Raw genomic sequence first — 21,468 nt, forward strand, 5'->3', positions numbered from 1 at the left:
TTTAACAGCTGATGCGATGCGATGCTCTTTGTGTGCTCCGTTATTTAAATGTTATTAATGATTTTAGGTATGTCCCCGGCAAGTACAAAGTCCGTCATATGTATTTGTTGGCGATTAGAATAAAATGAAGTGTTTGATATATTTTTAGGTGAAATATTTGCTAAAATAAAAAGAAAATTAATTTTATATACCGAAAACTTCATATAAATTTTACGTATAACGGGCTGCAAACGTCATTTGCATTTGACGTCATATGACGCTTAAAACTCGATGGGCGTGGGAAATTTAAAATTTTAATCGAATGTCATGTACAGTGATAGGTAGGTTTAAAAATTCCACTCTAGTATTAACAATGGCGGATAAATGTAACGTTATATTCTCAAGGAGAGGAAGAAGCCTATGATAATCTAAAGCAGTTTTAATAAACAAATATACTTTACACGACTTTAATTTGAATTTAAATAAAAATATGTCATCCCAATGTCCAAAGCTGATCAAATGTGGACTTAATTTAGTTTATGACCACTGAATCAAGAGGTGAACTGTTAATCAGAATGGAGTACGAGTAGTAGAGATTCCTTACAATTTTAAAACTTTAAGAAAGATTTCAAACAGTTTAAAGAAGAATTTTAAAGTAAAACATTGGACAACACTTGCAGCCAATACATTTTTGTACTATTACTGTTGATATTTAAATATTTATAGACTTTTTGTTTGGCTGGTATGTTCTTAATTGTGATTAAAATAGGCATTGATTATGGGTTTATAAATAAAATTATATTAAAATGAAACCATAATTGATATAATGATTTAAAAGTTTTACAATAATAATCACACTTTTTCCTCAACCTTCTTTGCGACCCAGCACCCATCTTTTATTTAAAACAACAAAACAGCTATCACAGCGACTTGCATAATATATTACAATATTTTAATTTAATTAGAAAAAAAACTACACATAATTAAATGGAAACGATGGAAAATAATAATTATAAATTGAAATTTAATTCATTACACAATTTTTTAATTGTTATATATAAATATAACAAAGCAAGCAAATGAAATAGAACATATTGTAAAAAAAGGCCAAAGGAAAATTTTACATTTATTACACCATATGACTTGATTTAAATTATACATGTTTTATTTTTAAAACGTTATGTAAAAATTCAATAGAATATAAACTATTCAAGTATCCTTCACAATTAAATCATGAAGTTATCAACGATTATTGTAAAAATATCACAAAAATCATATTAAAACACATAGCACTAAAGTTGTGGTTGAACCACTTCTGTATGACGACTATTTATTTTACATGACTGAATTTATAAAATATCTGACAATCCTGTATTATTATAATACATAAAAATTAGATATTCAAAATATAACATAATTTCCAAACATCAAAAGTATATAAGTATATATATATTTTAAATAATATATGAAGAAAACATATTATGAAATATTGAGAATACAAAATGTATTTAAAATTATAATTATATATCATAATGGAAGATTATATCGAAATGATACATAATATAATGTATTTACATATGTAAGTAATTAACATTAATTTTTTAATTTTATATTTATGTTAATTGGGTTCATTTTTTTTAATTTATTGTTACATCTTATATAGAAATTAAGAGCATTTTATATTTTCTGGTCCCTTTTAGTTGGTGTCCACTGTTTTTACAATTTACCATTATCATATTCCAGTTTGTAATATATCTAGTGAATTATTAAACAAAGTGTTAAGATTTAACTCGAAAAGATATGTTTCTATTTGAATATCTGTGGGTTTCTGAGAATAAAAATCACCTTTGAGGAACAAAAGATAATAACAGGGATGATTGTGTTTTATACAAAGATATTTGTCTCAGAAACCAACGGTAATTGAACCAAATATGACAGTTTATTTCAGAGGTGGTTAGGCCGATCGCGACCATTGGTCCAGTCGATCATAACAAGGAGAAAAATTACAAATAATAAAACATAATGTAGGTGAAGATCACAATACAATGTTCATATTAATATAAATAATTAGTTACTAAGAATACAATCTAAAGAAGAATATATACTAAGAAAACATTAAGTTGACAATTATTTTCATGTTTTCCCTTTAAAAATAAATAAAAAAATACTACATAATTATGTACTAAAATATATTTTCCGTTTATGATTTCAAATAGTATGTAATTTGTAGATCATAGTGTTTTGTTAATAAACAGTAAATGTATGGTCATAATTTTGTTTGGATTTTTTATTTCAGTTGTCAGCCATCGTGGGGATTGAATCTGTACAAATCCGACATAACCATCCTTTTCCCAACAAGGGTATGAGTAAAGCATTTTCAACAAGGTAAAAAAAATATGTTTGGTCTAATCAGTTGGCCACATCTGGTTCATATTTATTTTGTGATAGTGAATATATAATCTGTAATGTACCCAATGTACATAGAAATTGGTTACATGGTAACGACAGTAAAATTTCACTGTAAAACTTAAACAACAATATAGATGGGTCCTATGTATACGGGCCAAAGTAACAAATTGATGATTTTTACTTTTTTATGTTAAAAGCTACCTCTTAGTTTAGTTAACAACATGCACTAAACATACACATATTTTTTGCTGAAGTAAAAGGGCATATGCAGCCTATTTTCCTATATGGTTGAAAGTTTGAGAGCCTCACCTGAAAAATTGTCAATTTGCACATTTCCCTTATTCGTAGGAGCCATCGAAATGTAAACTGATAATTATCAGTTTGAATTGTTTCTAGTCAAAAAAGTGTATTTAATAAAGATTACATATTTACACAAAACAAAAATCTGGTGTAATTTTACTAATGAAAAAGTTTTGTGTATTTTAATTAAAGAATACAATTTAAATGCGTTTTGTTTGTGAAATATTTAGTTAATAATTAATGTTATTTTAATTACATATTATAGCAAAATTAGTTGTTTGTAAAGTATTTAGCTAATATTTAATCACAATATTATTGTGAAAAAAATGAACAACATATTTTTCTGTATAACTTTTTTATGTACTTCGTGTCTAAAATTAGAGTCTGATGTGATTATGTAATGATTTGTAAAAACTATGTCATGTTACCTTTTATCCCTTTTATTTCTTTTTCGTACTTACAGACATTATTATTATTTTAAAATATGATACTTTACAAAATGGTCAATTTACTAAACATTTTGCTAATTAATAAAATATTGTAAAACATTCAGTTAACTAGTGACGTATCCGATAAGAAAGAGGCGAGGAACTACCCTGAGGGTTAAAATTTTTAATAAAGTTCCCACAATAAAAAAAAAAAAACTTCATCCTGTAAAAATATACGATATTTTGAACATTATGAATTTTTAACGTTGTAAATAAAAAAAAAAAAATTTGAAAGAAATGACAAAAAAGATCATTAATGATCTAAAATCGCTAGATTTTCTTTAAAAAAAAAAAGGAAATTTATAATAAAATTTAACCCGCAAATGTTAAATGTCATTAGTATGTACATGATGGTCGTGTGTAGATCAGGAGCCGAATTCCTGCGTATCTTTATCAATGGCGGCGAACTCGTAGGAGCCGCGGCCGTCCATGCGCAGGTAATGGTCGTGGTGTTGCCACAATGACTTGCGATGTGACACCGTGAACAATGATATTCCCATCTGGATATTAAAAAAAATTTAATGTTTAACATGTATTTAATTTTTTTTTATTATGGGGCAAATAAAAGGAAGCGTCGTTGCTCAGGGGTTAAGCATTTGACTTGCAATCTGCAGGTCCTGGGTTCGAATCCCCCCATGTACCAATGTGTTTTTCGATTTTCGTTTTACATATGTACATTTATCCGACGTTCTTACGATGAAGGAAAACATCGTGATGCTGCAAATATCTGAGAAGAAATTCAATGATATGTTTGAAGTCAACCCGCACTTGGCCAGCGTGGTTGACTATGGCCTAGTCACCCCTAAATTGGGGTAGGCTCCGATCCCCTTGGTGGGGACTTATAGTGAGCTGATGATGATGAAAATAAAAGGAATACGTTAATCTATATTTATGTTAAAAACCTTATAAATTAAAAAATAAATTTGCATATCAATATTAGAATATTGATGTTATATAACAGTCTTTATTATTAAAGGAAATAAAGTTGAAAATTGTGTGAACAATTTTAAGGGTATATTAATATTTATAAATAAACAGTATTTAGCATACAGGGACATATAATCACATATCTATATATATAAAAGAAAGTCGTGTTAGTTACACTATTTATAACTCAAGATAGGTCGAACTGATTTAGCTGAAAATTGATGGGGAGGTAGCTTAGAACTAGGAGACGGACATAGGAACTTTTTTATCTTGTGTGCATTTTTTTTATTCCGCGCGGACAGAGTCGCGGGTAAAAGCTAGTATATATATATATATATGTTTATTAGTATATATATTATCACCTCTCTGCAGTATTGGTACATTTGTCCCTCCACATCGACGGAGACAGCGCTCGTGCACTCATCCAGTATCGCGAACTGCGGCTCGTGGTAGAACAGCCGCGCCATCTGTACACAACATACAATTTAACTATATATTAAATAAAAAGCGTGCAGTATTAAGAAATTCGCTATTTGAGCGACATTAAGCCAACATTATACTCTACTGTCGAACTTCGATAAGCGAGAGTTTAAAAGACCGCGATATTTTTCTCGCTCATAAAGTTTTGTCTATAATCAAAGCTTCTCGCTTATAGAGGTCGTCCGTTGAGTCCTGACAATTTACAAAATTGGTGGGACTCCGTCTCCTGAACTAATTAAAGCTGTGTTTCTGAAGGCAGCGCCTTCTCTTATTTATTACTTAAATGTATTTAAAGTTGGTTGCTATATTATATATATTGAAAGATACCTTATATTTAGATATAATAACTCTCGCTTATAGAAGTTTCTCGCTTACACAGATTCGACTGTATTTTTTATTTAAAAGACCAAAAGATGCGATTTACTCTATGACACGAGATAAATATGAATTGAATGAGACCTTATTTGTCAAAATGAGTCTAGTTTTCATTTAAGCTACATGTGTTTACATAACAAAAAACATTACCCTCCAAATCGGGTAGAAACAAAAGTAAAACATGTTAGAATTTTATAATGTATGTACTTACAGCTATCCTCTGTTTCTCGCCACCAGAGAGTACATCCATCCAGTCCTCAACAGCATCCCAGCCGTCTTCTCTGTCAGCGAGGTAGGCAAGCTGCACCAGCTGCAGGAAGCGAGCCAGCTCATCATCAGATCGTCCTCGCCGCAACATCTCCTCGCGACTTTGCGGGTAGATCACCTGGTTGAGGGGGACACGAGGTCTTAGTGTTTATTGTACCTAGTCTTTCTGAATCATTAAATTCGTATTAAATAATCTGAGTACGATTAAACTAGCATTATTATTAATTTTTAATAAAATACATAGGTCTTTTGAATTAACTTAATTTTTTTTTATTTATTTATTCACAAAAAACTGTACACTACACTAGATTCATAAAAAGTCGCTATATTTAACCTACTTTGACTTTATATTTTCAACTGAACAGTCCAAATAGTAACAATCAGTGGTGGGCACAGTTAATCGAAAAGTTAACTTCGTTAATCGTTAATTCGTTAATTAAAAAATTAACTTCGTTAATTAACGATTAACGGATTAACGAGTTAATGCCCAGCTCTGGTAACAATTAATGAGACGTTTTCTAGTAAACATTTTAACACATAGTATAATAAATTTTCTAAAAAATACTTTTTTAACTTATTCTTTACAACAACGTTGTGAAACGACTTATTTTTAGATGTTCAAATAATCTTATTTTAATTTTGTATGCGCTGTAATAAGTACAAAGGGCGCTGTGATGTTAAATTAAGTAATTTTACTTATTTCTTTCAACCATATCTATTTCAACTCAATTAGTAAGGGTTATAAAATTATAAACTATTAAGCACAAGTTAATTAAAAATAGTTATGTTGGTACCTGGTCGCGAAGGGTGCCGAGGGTCATGTAGGGTCTCTGAGGGACGTAGAAGAGGTTGCCTCGTGGAGGTTTGGTGAGAGTACCACCAAACAGGGGCCACAGTTCTCCCAGCAATCGGAACATTGAGGACTTGCCGCACCCATTGGGTCCACACACCAACACATTCATACCAGAACTACAAACAAACATACAAACGTAACACATAAGCGAGATTACAAGAGACAAACACATTTTTCTCGCTTATAGAGGTTTTTCGCGAATGACTAATAACTTATCCAGTTCTCGCTTGTTTGGGTTAAACTGTACATTTATTATAGTACATGAACGTATTATATACTAGTAACCTACCGCGGCTTCGCTTACATATATAAAGATAGATAGAAAAGCCTTAGTAATTCGCTGTCAGAACACTTTTTATTATGTAAAGTTGCTGAAAATTACAATTTTTGCATTTTTAAATGGATACAGACAAACAAATCTGTAAAATTATTATTATTTATATATTTGTCTTATTACATTAATATTAATAACTAGAAAATCAGTTAATAAGTTAAAAATTACTAATAGCATTTGACAACATAATTTGTATGGAAATTTAGAGAAAGTATAACTTCACGCTCTCAAAGTTGTGAGGTGAGCAGGAAGTGTAAACTTACCGCACTTCGAAGGTAAGTTCTCTGATGAGCACATCTCCGTTGGGTGTGACAAGTGGCACCTTGTCGAAGCAGATGATCTTGTCTTTGTAGATGATGCGACCCGCGCCTGGCGCCAGCGCCAGCGGACCTCCACCTACAATAAGCAAATTAAATATTAAAAAAAAATTACTAAATTGATATAGTACCTAGTATATATAACTATAAGCCAAGTTAATATCAAAGTATAACAGTGCCAAAAAAAAAAAAATTTTTCTAAAAGTTTGGTAAAAAAAATCTGGGTGACTTCAAAAGACCCTACCATTTTCATATCAAAATTTATTTCATGGGTTAGGAAAGAAAGAAAGAATAAACAATCTTTGATTTTTACATCAAGAGGATATTGGACAAAAACGGACAAATCGTTGGGGTTTTTTTATGATTCTATGGATTCGATCGGTCCAACGGGAAACACCAGACAAAAAATGTAAACTTATAATATTCTCTGCAAAGTAAAAGAAGGTAATACTGTGAGACTAGTGACCGTTAGTATTATGATGATTCTTATCCAGCATGGTGCGCTTGTAATTGCCGGCGTTGACTTCTTCTAGCACATTCTTGAGCAGAGTGACGCGCGCAGTCAGACCTGCCAGCTTGCTGAGCTCGCGGCCTGACAGCACCAGACGTCCTATACCTTCCGCCATCTTCACCAGCATGCGTCCATATGTGTAATAGTGCTAGAAAGACATCATGCTTATCACCAACTCATCAACACGAGGCACGAAAGACGAAATAACACATTTTACAACTAAATAATACCTTAAATCGATCATTTTCAGTACTGGTCGTGAGTAAATTGTGATCCTTGACAAAGAAGGGACGAGAAACTGCATAGAATCCGACAATTATTGCCACATCTAAAAAGAAAAAAAAATCGTAAAACAATTCCGCACCATCTAACTTATGAAAATAGCTAGAAATACGGAAACCATATTCCCTTATATGGAATTATAAATCTGAAAATATAATCTGTTGTTATTCTATTACTAACATTTGGCGATGATGTTGTCTACGAAGCCCATGGCGATTCTGAAATTGAGGAAGTTGCGTAAATGCCGCGTCAGCTTGTAGAAGCTGGCCAGCAGCGTCAGCTTCTCGCGGTTGTTTCCCTGAACACAACGTCAATATATTAACAATAATTAAATATTAAATATTGAAGTTGTTAAATGTCTTGACGGCTCGGAAAATTGTAGGCTGCGCAGTATTTTAGGTGTGACAGGACGTAAAGGAACGCAGGGGGAGGGTACTCCGTACTTTGAGCCGCCTATATATTTGAAAAGACGTATACTAGTCTAAGAGCCCCATTGGCTTAACATCTATAACACCCCATAGATACATATGAAAGCAAAAATATATAATACACATGAAGAAATAAATAATTATATAAAAAAATAGGTAAGAGCCAAATTATACAGAAACTCACTAAACAAATCTTTAGCAAATGGAACAAAACATGCAAAAAAAATAATTCGGAACTCAACCGTGTAAAAGTAGTTTTATCTTACTACTAATATTATAAAAATACTTTATAAAAAGTTTAGATGGATGTATATTTGAAGGTATCTTCGGAAACACTGATCAAATCTTGATGAAATTTGGCACAGATGTAGAACATAGTCTGGTAGAACGCATAGGCTACTTTTAATACTAAACAGACGGAGTCGCGGGCAAAAACTAGTTAATAAAAGAATACCCCGAAGAAAAATACTCACACCTTATAATCCGTTCAAGATTCATGTTTTTAAAATGGAACTAATATACAAACATACCCGTAAAAAAAATTACCCTCCTGTTAGTAGGGCAAAATATATACAGGTAACCATAATGATAGAATAGTGACCATCAATTTGGTATCATTAATATTAAATTATATATAATACTAGCTGACGCCCGCAACTCCGTCCGCGCGGAGTAAAAAAAAACACATAATACCCTATGTGTTCTTCCAAGCTATGTTCTATATCCATGTCAAATTTCATCCAGATCTGTTGAAGCGTTCTGGAGATACATTCAAACAAACATCCATCCATCTGAACATTCACATCTTATATATATATAAAAGAAAGTCGTGTTAGTTAAACTATTTATAACTCAAGAACGGCTGAATCGATTTGACTGAAAATTGGTGGGCAGGTAGCTTAGAACCAGGAAACGAACATAAGATAATTTTTACTCCGTTTTCTTATTTTTTATTACGCGCGGACGGAGTCGCGGGTAAAAGCTAGTTTATAATATTAGTAAGATACAATAATAGATAGAATATACAGAGATGTATAGAATGTATTAAAAAATGATTTATTAATCTACAAAATCTTGGAATTAAATAAAAAAAAAGTTTTTTTATTACAATGAACAAACCAAGACTCGACAACGAACGTTACATATTGTACTTACTTGGTAAAAGGCGATCTCCTCTGAGTTAGTGATTAGCCTCGAATTCACGTATCTGAATTCACCTTCAAGTTTTTGTTCTTGAACCGTCATACGAGCTAGAATTTAAAGTAAAAAAAAAAAAAAACAAAACATTAAAACTTGAAGGTCATTGTAATTTTTTTTTTACAATAATCAACATTTATATACAAGATAGGTGATCAAAAAAGTCACATGTCCGAAGCGAAGGTTTATGTTAACACAGCTCTAATCCTACTTTAAGAAGTTCTTTCATAAATATGCAAATATTGTCCTGAATTTATTTTTGTAGTATTTATTGTACCATGTCAGATTAAATATTCATATTTCTTCGGAATTATAACACTTATTTTTTTCCTATTTCAAATAGTGTGTACGAAAATGGATTTTAGTAAGTAAGTAGGAAAAAGAAAGAGTAGTAAAATTTTTTCGCAATAGTGTATATGCGCTCGCGCAGTTCTTTACACAATTTAGTATTTTCCAATATATTGTAGACTATATATTTTTATCTTAATGCAATTTATCTGCATACACCTTCATTCAAATTATTTCACTTTATCTTCAAATCCAAAGAACAATAAATTTAATTTTCATTTAAATTTATTCATTAATTCATTAAAAAACCACATACTGTTTTTGTTTCCATTTTAAATTTCAATCTTAGATCTTATCTTAAATTATTAAGCATCAAAACAAAAAGGTGCAAAAGTGTTTTTAAAGACCAGTGTAATCAGAATGCTTTATGTTTAAATAACTAAAAAAAATATTATTATTTGTAAATTTGATAAAACTTACCCGTAGGTCGTCTTAGATATGTCAAAAACATGCCAGACACTAACAGATATGCCATCATTATACCAGGTGTCTAAAAACAAGAATAAATCATAAATTAATTAAGATCTGCTTAACTCACGTGTGATCGTACGGTGACGGCACCGACTAGTTTCGGACCCTTCGGGGGTCCATCTTTGGGGCGAGTGTTTATTTTGAGGAAGTCGCGGTCGCGTCGCATTTCGCACTCCAGGGTCCGAAACTAGTCGGTGCCGTTACCGAACGATCACACGTGAGTTAAGCCGTTCTTAGTTTATTATTATATCTCAAGTAAGTTTAAACAAAAAAAAAACATGTCTATATTTCTACAAAAAGAAATCAAAAAGATAATTTTGAATTATGGAAGAAAATAATTAGATTTGCAAGTACTTCTTTACGCTAAGCTGACAGTCTATAAGAAAACTAGTCGAATTAACAAACAGACGAAGCACACAAACGTTCGGTGACAAATCCGTTTTACAAACAGGATAAATTCTGTATTGATATACGCTTGAATTAACATAACATATTACTCACCGACGGGCCTAAGTTTACTGTTAGTCTATACAGGTAAAGTCCAATGTCCAATAGAGGCTTGCTAATATTACTGTAGAGGTCAATAACTGTGTCACAGAACTTATCAATATCAGTGGTCAATAACTGATCCGCGTTCGATATCCGATTATCCAAGTTTGTCACTTGATAGTAAGTGAAACCCCTGGAAAAGAAAAAATAAAAAACATAATAAACTATTCGGAGATATGCTCTTCATTGTACCTACGTCTAAAATATCTCACTAGGATTTTTTTTTTAAAGAAAAATATGTGGGATAACAATTTATTTGTGTGAAGTGTTTCAGCAGTGTAAATACACGCTTAGAAACAAGTAGAGCATTTTATAAACAAAAGTCTTCGCTCGTTAATCCATTAACAGATGCTGTGTTAAGATAAAATAGGTTAAGATTCTACATAGTTCTTACAAAGGCCGAGATTATGTATAAACGAATTTAATGTCTAAAAGTACGTTTTTAATATTCCGTTGTAAATATAATTTGATCCTAAAGAGCGCCATTACATATATATAACTTTATACATAATTTAAAATAAATTACTGAATACTACATAATCATATACATTGTTATTAATAATTGCGGAGGTAACACGTGCTTACTGCTATTTAACTAATAGTTACATTGATAGATAATTACCCATTTACAAAGAACTGTCCAATTATTATATTAGGTCCTTACATATGAAATTGGCGTTTTTCGTACTGGCCACTTTAATCACGAATTTCTCCTCTTTGGTAAGGAATTCCAAATTCAAATTTATACAGCTATAGACTCATGTATTTGTGGTTCGATGAACGTCATTCGTTTGTTTTTTTTCTTCTGTTTTTTTCTGTTTGCGTCACTCATTTTACAAAATGGAAAACTTAAAATATCGCATTATTTACGAGTACGAGTTCCGCCGTGGCACTAGTGCTGCGGAAACGACTCGAAGGGTGAATGATGTGTATGGCGGTCGTGTTGCAAGAGAAAACAAAGTTCGTTTTTGGTTCCAACGTTTTCGTTCTGGAAATTTCGATCTGCAGAACAAGCCCCGTGGACGGCCTGAGACTCAAGTTGATAATGAAGAGTTGAAGGCTATTGTGGAAGCGGATCCATCGCAAACCACGTCCGAGTTAGCTGCAGGCTGCGATGTTAGTGATAAAACTGTTTTAATTCACTTGAAGCAAATTGGGAAGATTAAAAAGCTTGAAAGGTGGGTACCTCACGAATTGACTGAAGCAAACCGGCAAACGCGCGTCGACTGTTGCGTTACATTACTAAACCGGCACAATAATGAAGGTATTTTAAACCGAATCATTACCTGTGATGAAAAATGGGTTCTTTACGATAATCGGAAGCGCTCAGCGCAATGGTTGGATCCTAGCCAGCCAGCCAAATCCTGCCCCAAGCGAAAATTAACCCCAAAAAAGTTACTTGTAAGCTTTTGGTGGACTAGTGCCGGTATTGTTCATTACAGATTTCTCAAATCTGGCCAGACTATTACGGCTGATGTCTATTGTCAGCAATTGCAAACCATGATGGAAAAGCTAGCGGCTAAACAACCTAGGCTGGTCAATCGCTCCACGCCACTGCTGCTTCACGACAACGCTAGACCACACACTGCGCAACAGACGGCTACTAAATTAGAAGAGCTTCAATTGGAAAGTCTAAGACATCCTCCGTACTCCCCGGACCTTGCTCCAACAGATTACCATTTTTTTCGAAATTTGGATAACTTCTTGCAAGGGAAAAAATTCAACTCCGATGGGGCAGTCCAAATCGCCTTCAAAGATTTTATTGATTCCCGTCCGACTGGTTTTTTTAGTAAAGGGATCAATGAACTACCTATGAGATGGCAAAAGTGCATAGAAAATAATGGTTCATACTTTGATTAATTAAATATATTATATTAAAAAATATTCGAATTTTTGTTCCTCCCATACAAAACTCCAATTTCATATGTAAGGACCTAATATTTATACGAGAACCTTACACAAAAAAACGAAGTGTCACTACCTCATTAGTTTTATTTGCGAGCAATGACGTCACACTATTTTTTACACATTTACACGAATTTTTACACATTCTTATTTCAAACAGATTGTACGGAAGTATGCAAGTATTGATGCAGGGTATAAACATTGCAACATCACTGCTACTAGTGTAATGTCACAGCACTATCAATTGAGAGAAATCTTTTTTCAAGTCCGCTCTAGTCGATCATTCGTCGAAAATCGACCATAATTCAATTTTTTTTTTTAATTCTTGACTGTGTCATTTCGAATTAATATTATGGCGCAAAGAGGTTCAAAGTTTTCGCTTCATATATTTATACTATAATTATAATACTAATCCGCAAATATATACAATGTTGTTCACTTTAAATTTTAAATACTTAAGTAGTTTTTTCCAGTTTAATGTTTCAAATGTGGAAATTTTATACTCGTTCGTAACAAGTATTTCTTTGTCAGTTGTAATAGATGCAGCAAACCACACAATACTCGCATGATCCTAACGTGATATTTTATTTGCATTTCGTTCATTAGGAATTATGTTTATGTTATAATTATTGGTTTTAATACTTTTTTTTAATATCAATTTACCTTCAAATATTGTTTGTTGATGACGCATACACGGTACAATTACTTAATACAGATAATGAAATTTAGGGACGAAACAGATAAGAAAATATAATTATTTACAAAACAAATGCTTGCAAATGCAAATGCTAACCTAATTATAATTTTTTAATCTGCAATAATTGATATTATATCAATAGATGGTGTTATGACTCTCATTTCATAGAGGAGGCACGAGTTACGTGTATGCATTGACGCAACGACCTTCATGATAAATGCCAAAGTACAATTTCTACGTATCACCCGATATATAGATAAACATTTGTCCGTTTAACACTACTATAGCATAATATTAGTGTCGTATTGTTATTGTTGTATCTGTGGTTAAACAATTTTAACAGTTTGTTAGTCAAGGTTAAGGACTGGGAAGTAAAACAACGTGTGGTTGGTTCGAATCCACTTTTCCACTAATATCATGAATCCGTATCTTTGTTGGAATGAGATGGTTTAATTATTTAGATGACAGAATTATGGAATTTGTAAAAAAATAACATTGAGCGGACCTGTTTTTAGGCTAATTTAAAAACTAGCTTATAACGTTACACATAACATTTACATTTTTTTTAATTGTTTTAATTTGAAAAGAGGTTTACTTACTTGAGATATTTTTGATATAAATATAATGAAAGATTTGTTCTAAGCCTTAATTTAGTTTCGCCTATACTCCATTTTAGTACATTGTTCACCACAGATATCTGGAAAAATAATTGTATTATAAAAATAACGTTATCAACATAACTTATTCATCATCATCAGCTATACTATACATCCCCACTGAGGGGCTCGGAACCTACCCCAAGTTAGGTGTGACTAGGCCATAGTCAACAACGCTGGCCCAGTGCGGGTTGACTTCACACATATCATTGAATTTCTTCTCAGATATATGCAGGTTGCATCACAGGGATGTCGGATCACACGGATCGAACGTCGGATAAATGTAAATCAAGAATCGAAAAACACATTGGTACATGGCGGGATTCGATCCCAGGACCTGCAGATTACAAGCTACCGACAACCTTACGGTACAACCTTACCTTACGAGCTTGAAAACAACCTTAGGTTTATAACATTAAGTATGAGCATTCTATTAGATGAGCCACGTTTCCTATGAAATAACCTCTGACCTCGCGATGATAACATAATTTAACGTTACATTGAGACAGACATAATTTTGCTTATAAATATATATACTACAGAAATTTATGCGTGCACCTAACATATAGAATGCCTGGCACATTCTTCATATAAATAAAAGCAATACATAATATATATGTTAGTCATAATATAATGTATTATAAGTCCCAAGCAATGAGCTCGGAGCCCACCCTAAGTTAGAGGTCATCACGATGTTTATCAGATAAATGTACATATGAAAAACCCATTAGTACATGGCGGGGATCGAACCCGGACTAGGTTAAGTTACATCTGCGCTACGAATGTTTTTATATGATGAATACTTATCATTCTTGTATATATCTTACCAGTGGCATTGCAAGGAAAACTTGTCCTATCAGTCGCCTAAACTCTTTGTGATTCATTGCGATGATAGACCTGCAATTAGATATAGATTTATTAAATGACAATTCACACCAGTTACCTTTTAAAATGGGCAGAATTATGTTTAATCATTATTTATACATATTTCAAATTTTATAAATGTACACTTTCAAAACATGATCTACACTAAAAAAAATAAACCAACATCATAGACAATGAGGCCAATTTTTTGTTCATGGTATAAAAACAATAACATCTATTTCGTAGTTTTTTTTATAATAACATTGATATGCATTAAAATTAATGTAAAAAATAAGGTTTTCTTTATGTTCAAATTTTATAACGCAAATAAATCTATTATATAACATTCATAAAAACTGACTAAAGCATCACTCAATTTTTTATATTTTAAGTCACCTGCTTGTTTCGCTGAAGAAAATGTAAAAAAATTACTATGAAGGATTACAAAAAAATACATGATTAGACGTAGTGAATAGGGATGGGCACTTTATCACGTAATTAATTATTAAAAATCCAATCTTTTATACATATTATAATTATATAATTGCTGTATGTAATGTCGAAATAAAAAAATGATATTTGGTGTACGTGATGTTTTTGGTATATCTTTAACAAAAACTTATTTTTATAAGTTAGTAGCTTTTACCCGCGACTCCGTCCGCGCAGAATAAAAAATAGAAAACGGGGTAAAAAATATCCTATGTCCGTTTCCTGGTTCTAAGCTACCTGCCCACCAATTTTCAGTCAAATCGATTCGGTCGTTCTTGAGTTATAAATAGTGTAACTAACACGACTTTCTTTTATATATATAGATATTGACGGGGATCAAACCACAAAATCACTGTTTTATAACTGAACGATATGATAGGTAATTTATATTTAATCAGTTTTTCCAGTTCATAAAATATACTAACAAAATAGAGATATTTAAAAATCTGTATTTTAGTTAGGAACAGTAAATTCCCAATTTTCCCTAAACTGTACCCTGAAGTGTCAAGAGGTACGGCGGTTATACATGAGCCTTTTGCCTTCAAAATTCATTAGTATTGTACGTTCATAGCAATAATTGAAATTAAAATATACGATCACGGTCATTCACATTTGTGTGTTGCGAACGACCAACTTTGAATTACGATAGCTTACTTCATAAGTTTAGTTATACTTTTTACCCCTATTAAATATAAAATTTGAAAATATTACCAATGTTAAATTAAAGTCCAAAATTCATATACACTTTTAGTATGTACCGGAATTCGAAAGTATCGACCTTATAATATTACATGCGTAGCAAACATCAGTGACCCTAGCACGAATATTGGCGACAAACGCCTTCGTATCGTTATGGTCAGTTATATTAAAATTAGTATGATATTATTGGTATATTTTACGTGGTATAGGGAGGCGCTGCACAAATTTTAATATAAATTTTGTCGATGACTAACGATAGCGCTTGTCACAATATTCATGCTAGGTCCACTAAAGTAGTTACAATATGAACATAGCAACAAGTGACAAACGGAATTATATTTTTAATGCATTTTTGTAAATTTATTATTTATGATTTACAAAAAAAAATTGTCGAAATAAAAAGAATTATCAAAAAAAAGGAAATCGTGTGTATTAAGACAATTTTTGTTAAGGAAAATGTTATTGCTACCTTTTGACAAATATTACGTGTATAACGTTAAACAAAAAAAAACTGAACAATATTATAAATGTAATAATAAAGTAGTATATTCAAGCATTGTAGACTTGAAAAACTGACAGACCTTGAGCTATCCTCAATAGCGTCAGCAAATAGTGGTGCTTTAATTAATAAGAACCGGTCTACTGCGGAAATCATACCGAAAAGGCGTAAATAAACATTTTTAGAACTTACTAATGGGTATATTATTATGAGAAGACTTACTTAATCTTAATATTTCAAGCAAAAATATAATTCTAATTTTTTTTTTGCCCATCCCGGCTTCACAAGATACATTAAATCTATTATATAAAATTCTCGTGTCACGGGGTTCGAACTTGAACTCCTCCGAAACGGCTTGACCGATTCTCATTAAATTTTGTGAACGTATTCAGTAGGTCTGAGAATCGGCCAACATCTATTTTTCATACCCCCCCCCCATTTATTATTATTATTTTTTAACTGCGAGCGGACGGAGTCGCGGGCGACAGCTAGTCTTTTTTATAACAATATTAATGTAACTCATGGACAATATAGCATTTGAATGATAAATGAATTTTTGAAATTGATCCAGTATTGTGTTTTTTTGTTACAAACATGTTGATTAAATTTTGCAGAAGTGTGTCATTTTTATAAAGTTTATATAAAGGTACGAAATGAACAAACTTCCTATACTTCGTACCTTCACAAGACATAATGCATTTAAAACTGGTATCACCTTGGAGCAAAAATCAATAATGTCATGATCATTGTAATTTACATACTCTACAATATTTTCAAAATTAAATTTTCTTAAATCTTTTAGAGGAAACATTTATTCACAAACAAATGACGTCATTCATACAAAAACATTTGTAAATACAAAATCAAAAGTTCAATTTCTTAGTTGATTCCAATATTAGATACAACAGAGCTCCGCCCCTATTTAGAATATAATAATCCTTATAAATCCAAATTCCATCCTAATGGTAATGAATAAAGATTAGTTCTACATATAACATACTAGCTTTTACCCGCGACTTCGTCCGCGCGGAATAAAAAATAGAAAACGGGGTAAAAATTATCCTATGTCCGTCTCCTGGTTCTAAGCTACCTCCCCATTCATTCAGATTCAGCCGTTCTTGAGTTATAAATAGTGTAACTAACACTACTTCTTTAATATATATAGATAGATGAATGGCTGTTAGCAACATCAATAGTTACAACAATTTTATTATTTACACTTGAGTATGTAATATATACCACTAGTTTATTAGTTAATTAACATTCACTTTTATTAAGAGTTATATACAATTTAGCTAAAACAAAAAGTTGAATATTATTAACATTCAAGAATACATTAATACATGTAAACTACTGTGACCCTGTATACATACAATAGATGAACTTTCCAACATCTACAATTTAAAATGCTTCGGTTACCTATTGTACAGTTAAAAGTAATTAATTTGAGTGGAAAAAATAACTATCTATTTATTATATATTTAATAACGTGTATGCAATCATCATATAATATGTTAAAAGTTCAAATAAACTTAAACTAACCTTCAGAGTTAGTAAAAAGTTTACAATTAAGATTTTTAAATACCGATGGGTTTCCACAACTAAATCTAATGCGCAAAAATATATTTTTACCTCTTCTTTCAGAATAGAATGTGAGGGATGTTATTATTATATTATTTACATCTATATATATAAAAGAAAGTTGTGTTAGTTACACCATTTATAACTCAAGAACGGCTGAATCGATTTGACTGAAAATTGGTGAGCAGGTAGCTTAGAACCAGGAATAGGACATAGGATAATTTTTACCCCGTTTTTTTTTTTTTTTTTTTTTATTCCGCGCTGACGGAGTCGCGGGTAATGGCTAGTATTTGTTATATAATACATTTTATAAAAAAATAAAGCTTATATATAAAAAGAAAGTCGTGTTAGTTACACTATTTATAACTCAAGATCGGTCAAACTGATTTTGGTCAAAATTGATGGGGAGGTAGCTTAGAACTAGGAGACGGACATAGGAACTTTTTTATCTTGAGTGCATTTTTTTTATACCGCGCGGACGAAGTCGCGGGTAAAAGCTAGTAAAATATATATGAAAAACACTACATCACCAGCTGTGGATTGCTGCGACTCAAAAAATCAGTGGTCAGGGTTGCAGAGACAGGAACATCTTATCTATGCGTTCGGATTTCTGAATAACTACCTTTTGTATTGGGCCCTTTATACAACTATTAAATAAGAGCTTCTTAAGGTGTTGGATTGTTGGAAACACAGTGGCAGCTAATTAGCTGATGTGTGTGTTGAATTTGGCTTAATATATTTTTGTACAAGTGTTTATTTGGAACATTATTACCATAGTTTTCTTTCCTCAGCATGGAACAAAATAGTTATTTACCATATTGAATTTTAACATGAGAAATCCCAAACAATTACTATTCAGATAAATATTTAAGGAGTTTGTGTAGGTCTAAAAACCTCAGTGTACTTTGTTGTTAAAGATTTTTTGTCAGCTTATTTACTTACACATAAATATCAAGGTTCCAATTGCAATGCCAAATTCAAAATAATATTGAAAATAACATCATAGTGCTTGCGAAAAATAAATGTTAGTTATTTTTAATCTGTTTTTTTGATATTTACGAAACAAACTATGCTGAGAACTACCTATGAAAGTTTGAATAAAATATAGTCTAGTTATCGAGCTCTCTTTTCATAAAAGATGTATTTTTTAATTTATGTAAATTGATGAGGTAAGTGAAACAAAAAAGGTGTTCACACAAAACTTACCCTTCAACTAATGTAGTATGCTGGATTAACCATAAATCACACATAGTTCTTGAAATAAGAGCAATTGCTATTAACACCATGAAACCACTCTCCTTTGACCACAATCCAGGCACCATAATCTTCCATAGTACTTTCAGTTCTGCAAAGAATCTTGCATCAACTTGTGCCTTGGGATCCTTTCTGTTCTTTTCTTTTATCATGTACTGGACTCTCTCCTCTGGAGAGAGTTGTCCAGGCCGTGTACATCTTGTTTTACTAAAAAAAGATATCAGAAAGTGACAATTTGGTTAAGTAAAGTAAGAAATAACTAAACACAAGTATTGAAAAGGTCATTAATAGAATGATAAAAATGGGAATTTACAGAAAATTGTTTGTTACACTAAGGAAACATACACATTCCATTTTTATATTTGTAGCCTAGATCAATGGCTAACTCATTTCAATCACAACGAGAAATTAAGCAGTGTACTGCTTAACAAATTGATAAAGTAAGATAAACAACAAACTTTTATTAAAAATGTCTGACTTTAGCACTGTTTACTGTTCAAGATACACTTGGGCGAAAAATCCTTAACGCCAAATGTTAATAATGATTTAAACTAATGATTTTCTGCATTAATCTGGAATATAAATCTGTACAAAAAGTTCTTTGTGAGTAAAATCACTTGAATTTAATTCTTTACTGCGCCTAAAATATCCATTTTAAATTATAAAAATCTAATTTTATCCATTATTTCTTTTTTAATACCATTTAAAATAGTGATAAGTTTAGTTACTTAACACAATATTAATTTACCTAGTTTTTATGGAATTCTTTATTAACCATGCACTTATTGCCGCCGTAGCAGCTATCGCAATCTTAACATCTGTTCTTGAAGTAATTTTACTAAAATTCGGAGCCATTGTAAAACTATAATCTAATATTCTAATATAATAAATAAAAGTGAAAGCACCGAAACAATGTCAGAAATAATTAACGTTGTCACATATTATTAGTCACTGACTGACTTTGTCTGATTGACTGATCAACTGAGCTGTCACTGTCATTTCCGATAAAATTCAAATGTCATTGAGACCAAAGAGCATATACCATTTTCGAAATACTTTACAACAAAGAATAAGCAGTTGGTATCACTTGACAAAACAAAGCTACTCCAAATACTTCTTTTTCAAAATAAAAATTAAACGTGGAGTTTTATGAACTTATTATCAAATGTAAAGCTATACTAAATTGGCGTTGTATAGAAGAAGTTCATAAAATTGAAGAGTACTAACTCTTTACATTTTGGAAACTGGCAATATCCAGGTAAAACAAACTTCCCTATAATGCCGACTATACACGTTAAGCCACGCCAAATGAGCCCTACACAAGGAAAGGTTTTTTTTTTCTAAAAAAACACTTTGCTGATAATTTCTTTTCTCAATGTTAACATCGGTGCGATTTTTGTAACTTGAAAGCAAGCATGAATTGCTCTATAAAATTTCCTTCAAAACTGCGTGTGTGAACAGATGAGAACGTATGATTTTCAATGATGACAAAGTCGATATTTAAATCTCATCTCTCATATCTTCGAATGGCCGAAGCAATGGCAAGTCTCATATGTTATACGAAACAGTTTGAAACGCTTTGTACGAGATTCGCCTAAAACGCAAGATTAAAATACGATCATGGTTATAGCCCACCAACCTTATCGTTATATGCCTCTAGGAAAATTATTATTTCGTATTTATGACATTACTAAACGATAAGTCGTTTACAAATTGATTTCGTTATTTTTTTGTTTCAAAACTGTCCACTTTAAGGGTAATAGGGTAATTAGAGATTTAAGTAATTTACTAAGCACCTATTTCTGAACAGTATGAAGTCATTTCAAAACAAAATGGTGTAAATTACAGGTTGAATTACAGGTGCAATTTCTTATTAAAGGAATCATTCTTATAAGATGTATTAAAAGGTCTTTGAAAATATGGTTACCAGGCCTGACTATCGAATTATCTACATAAAACTAATGATGAGTGTACGTCGCAGGCCTAACTTTAGTCCTCTCTAATTCCAGCTATTGCCTTATAAGGATAGGAAGAGAACGTGGATTTCTCGTAATGTTGGACGAATTTCGAGTAGAAATATTCCCTTTCAGTGCGTCCTCTCCTCGGTTTATTAAGGTAGGCAACAAAGCTGCAAATGCCGATGTCTTTGGGCAAAGGTCAATTCGCTATTTAAGCGAGTCAAAATGGCCGCCAGCTCGTTTGCGACCGTATACAATAAAAATCATTTTTTTTTTCATAGTCATCGAGTACGTAATGTACGTAAGTAACTAGGTATTATGCGATCATTGTACCGTGCATAGTCGTTGCTT

At 31.7% G+C, this 21,468-nt stretch overlaps 1 protein-coding gene across 1 annotated transcript; it reads right to left on the reverse strand.

The window, feature by feature from the left end:
* Positions 1-3,506: 3,506 nt before the first annotated feature.
* Positions 3,507-20,098, reverse strand: LOC106721330 (ATP-binding cassette sub-family D member 3). The gene is made up of 15 exons (XM_045678267.1): positions 19,908-20,098; positions 19,112-19,366; positions 14,601-14,670; positions 13,717-13,814; positions 10,468-10,648; positions 9,916-9,985; positions 9,106-9,200; positions 7,703-7,820; positions 7,471-7,568; positions 7,196-7,388; positions 6,676-6,808; positions 6,020-6,194; positions 5,170-5,343; positions 4,466-4,570; positions 3,507-3,676 (listed from the first exon to the last, which is right to left on the reverse strand). Exons 1-15 carry the CDS (start codon positions 20,012-20,014, stop codon positions 3,542-3,544), a joined length of 2,007 nt encoding a protein of 668 aa, XP_045534223.1. The 5' UTR covers positions 20,015-20,098; the 3' UTR covers positions 3,507-3,541.
* Between the last annotated feature and the right edge of the window lie 1,370 nt (positions 20,099-21,468).

Source organism: Papilio machaon, chromosome 6, assembly GCF_912999745.1.
Source record: "Papilio machaon chromosome 6, ilPapMach1.1, whole genome shotgun sequence".
Classification (NCBI taxonomy): Eukaryota; Metazoa; Arthropoda; class Insecta; order Lepidoptera; family Papilionidae; genus Papilio; species Papilio machaon.

Coding starts and splice junctions, on each gene's coding strand:
- LOC106721330 (XM_045678267.1), bottom strand. CDS start 20,014: ATGGCTCCGAATTTTAGTAAAATTACTTCAAGAACAGATGTTAAGATT. Junction 13,815..14,600: donor TTTTCCTTGCAATGCCACTG/GTAAGATATATA, acceptor TTATTTTTCCAG/ATATCTGTGGTGAACAATGT. Junction 10,649..13,716: donor TTATATCAAAAATATCTCAA/GTAAGTAAACCT, acceptor TTTCTTTTCCAG/GGGTTTCACTTACTATCAAG.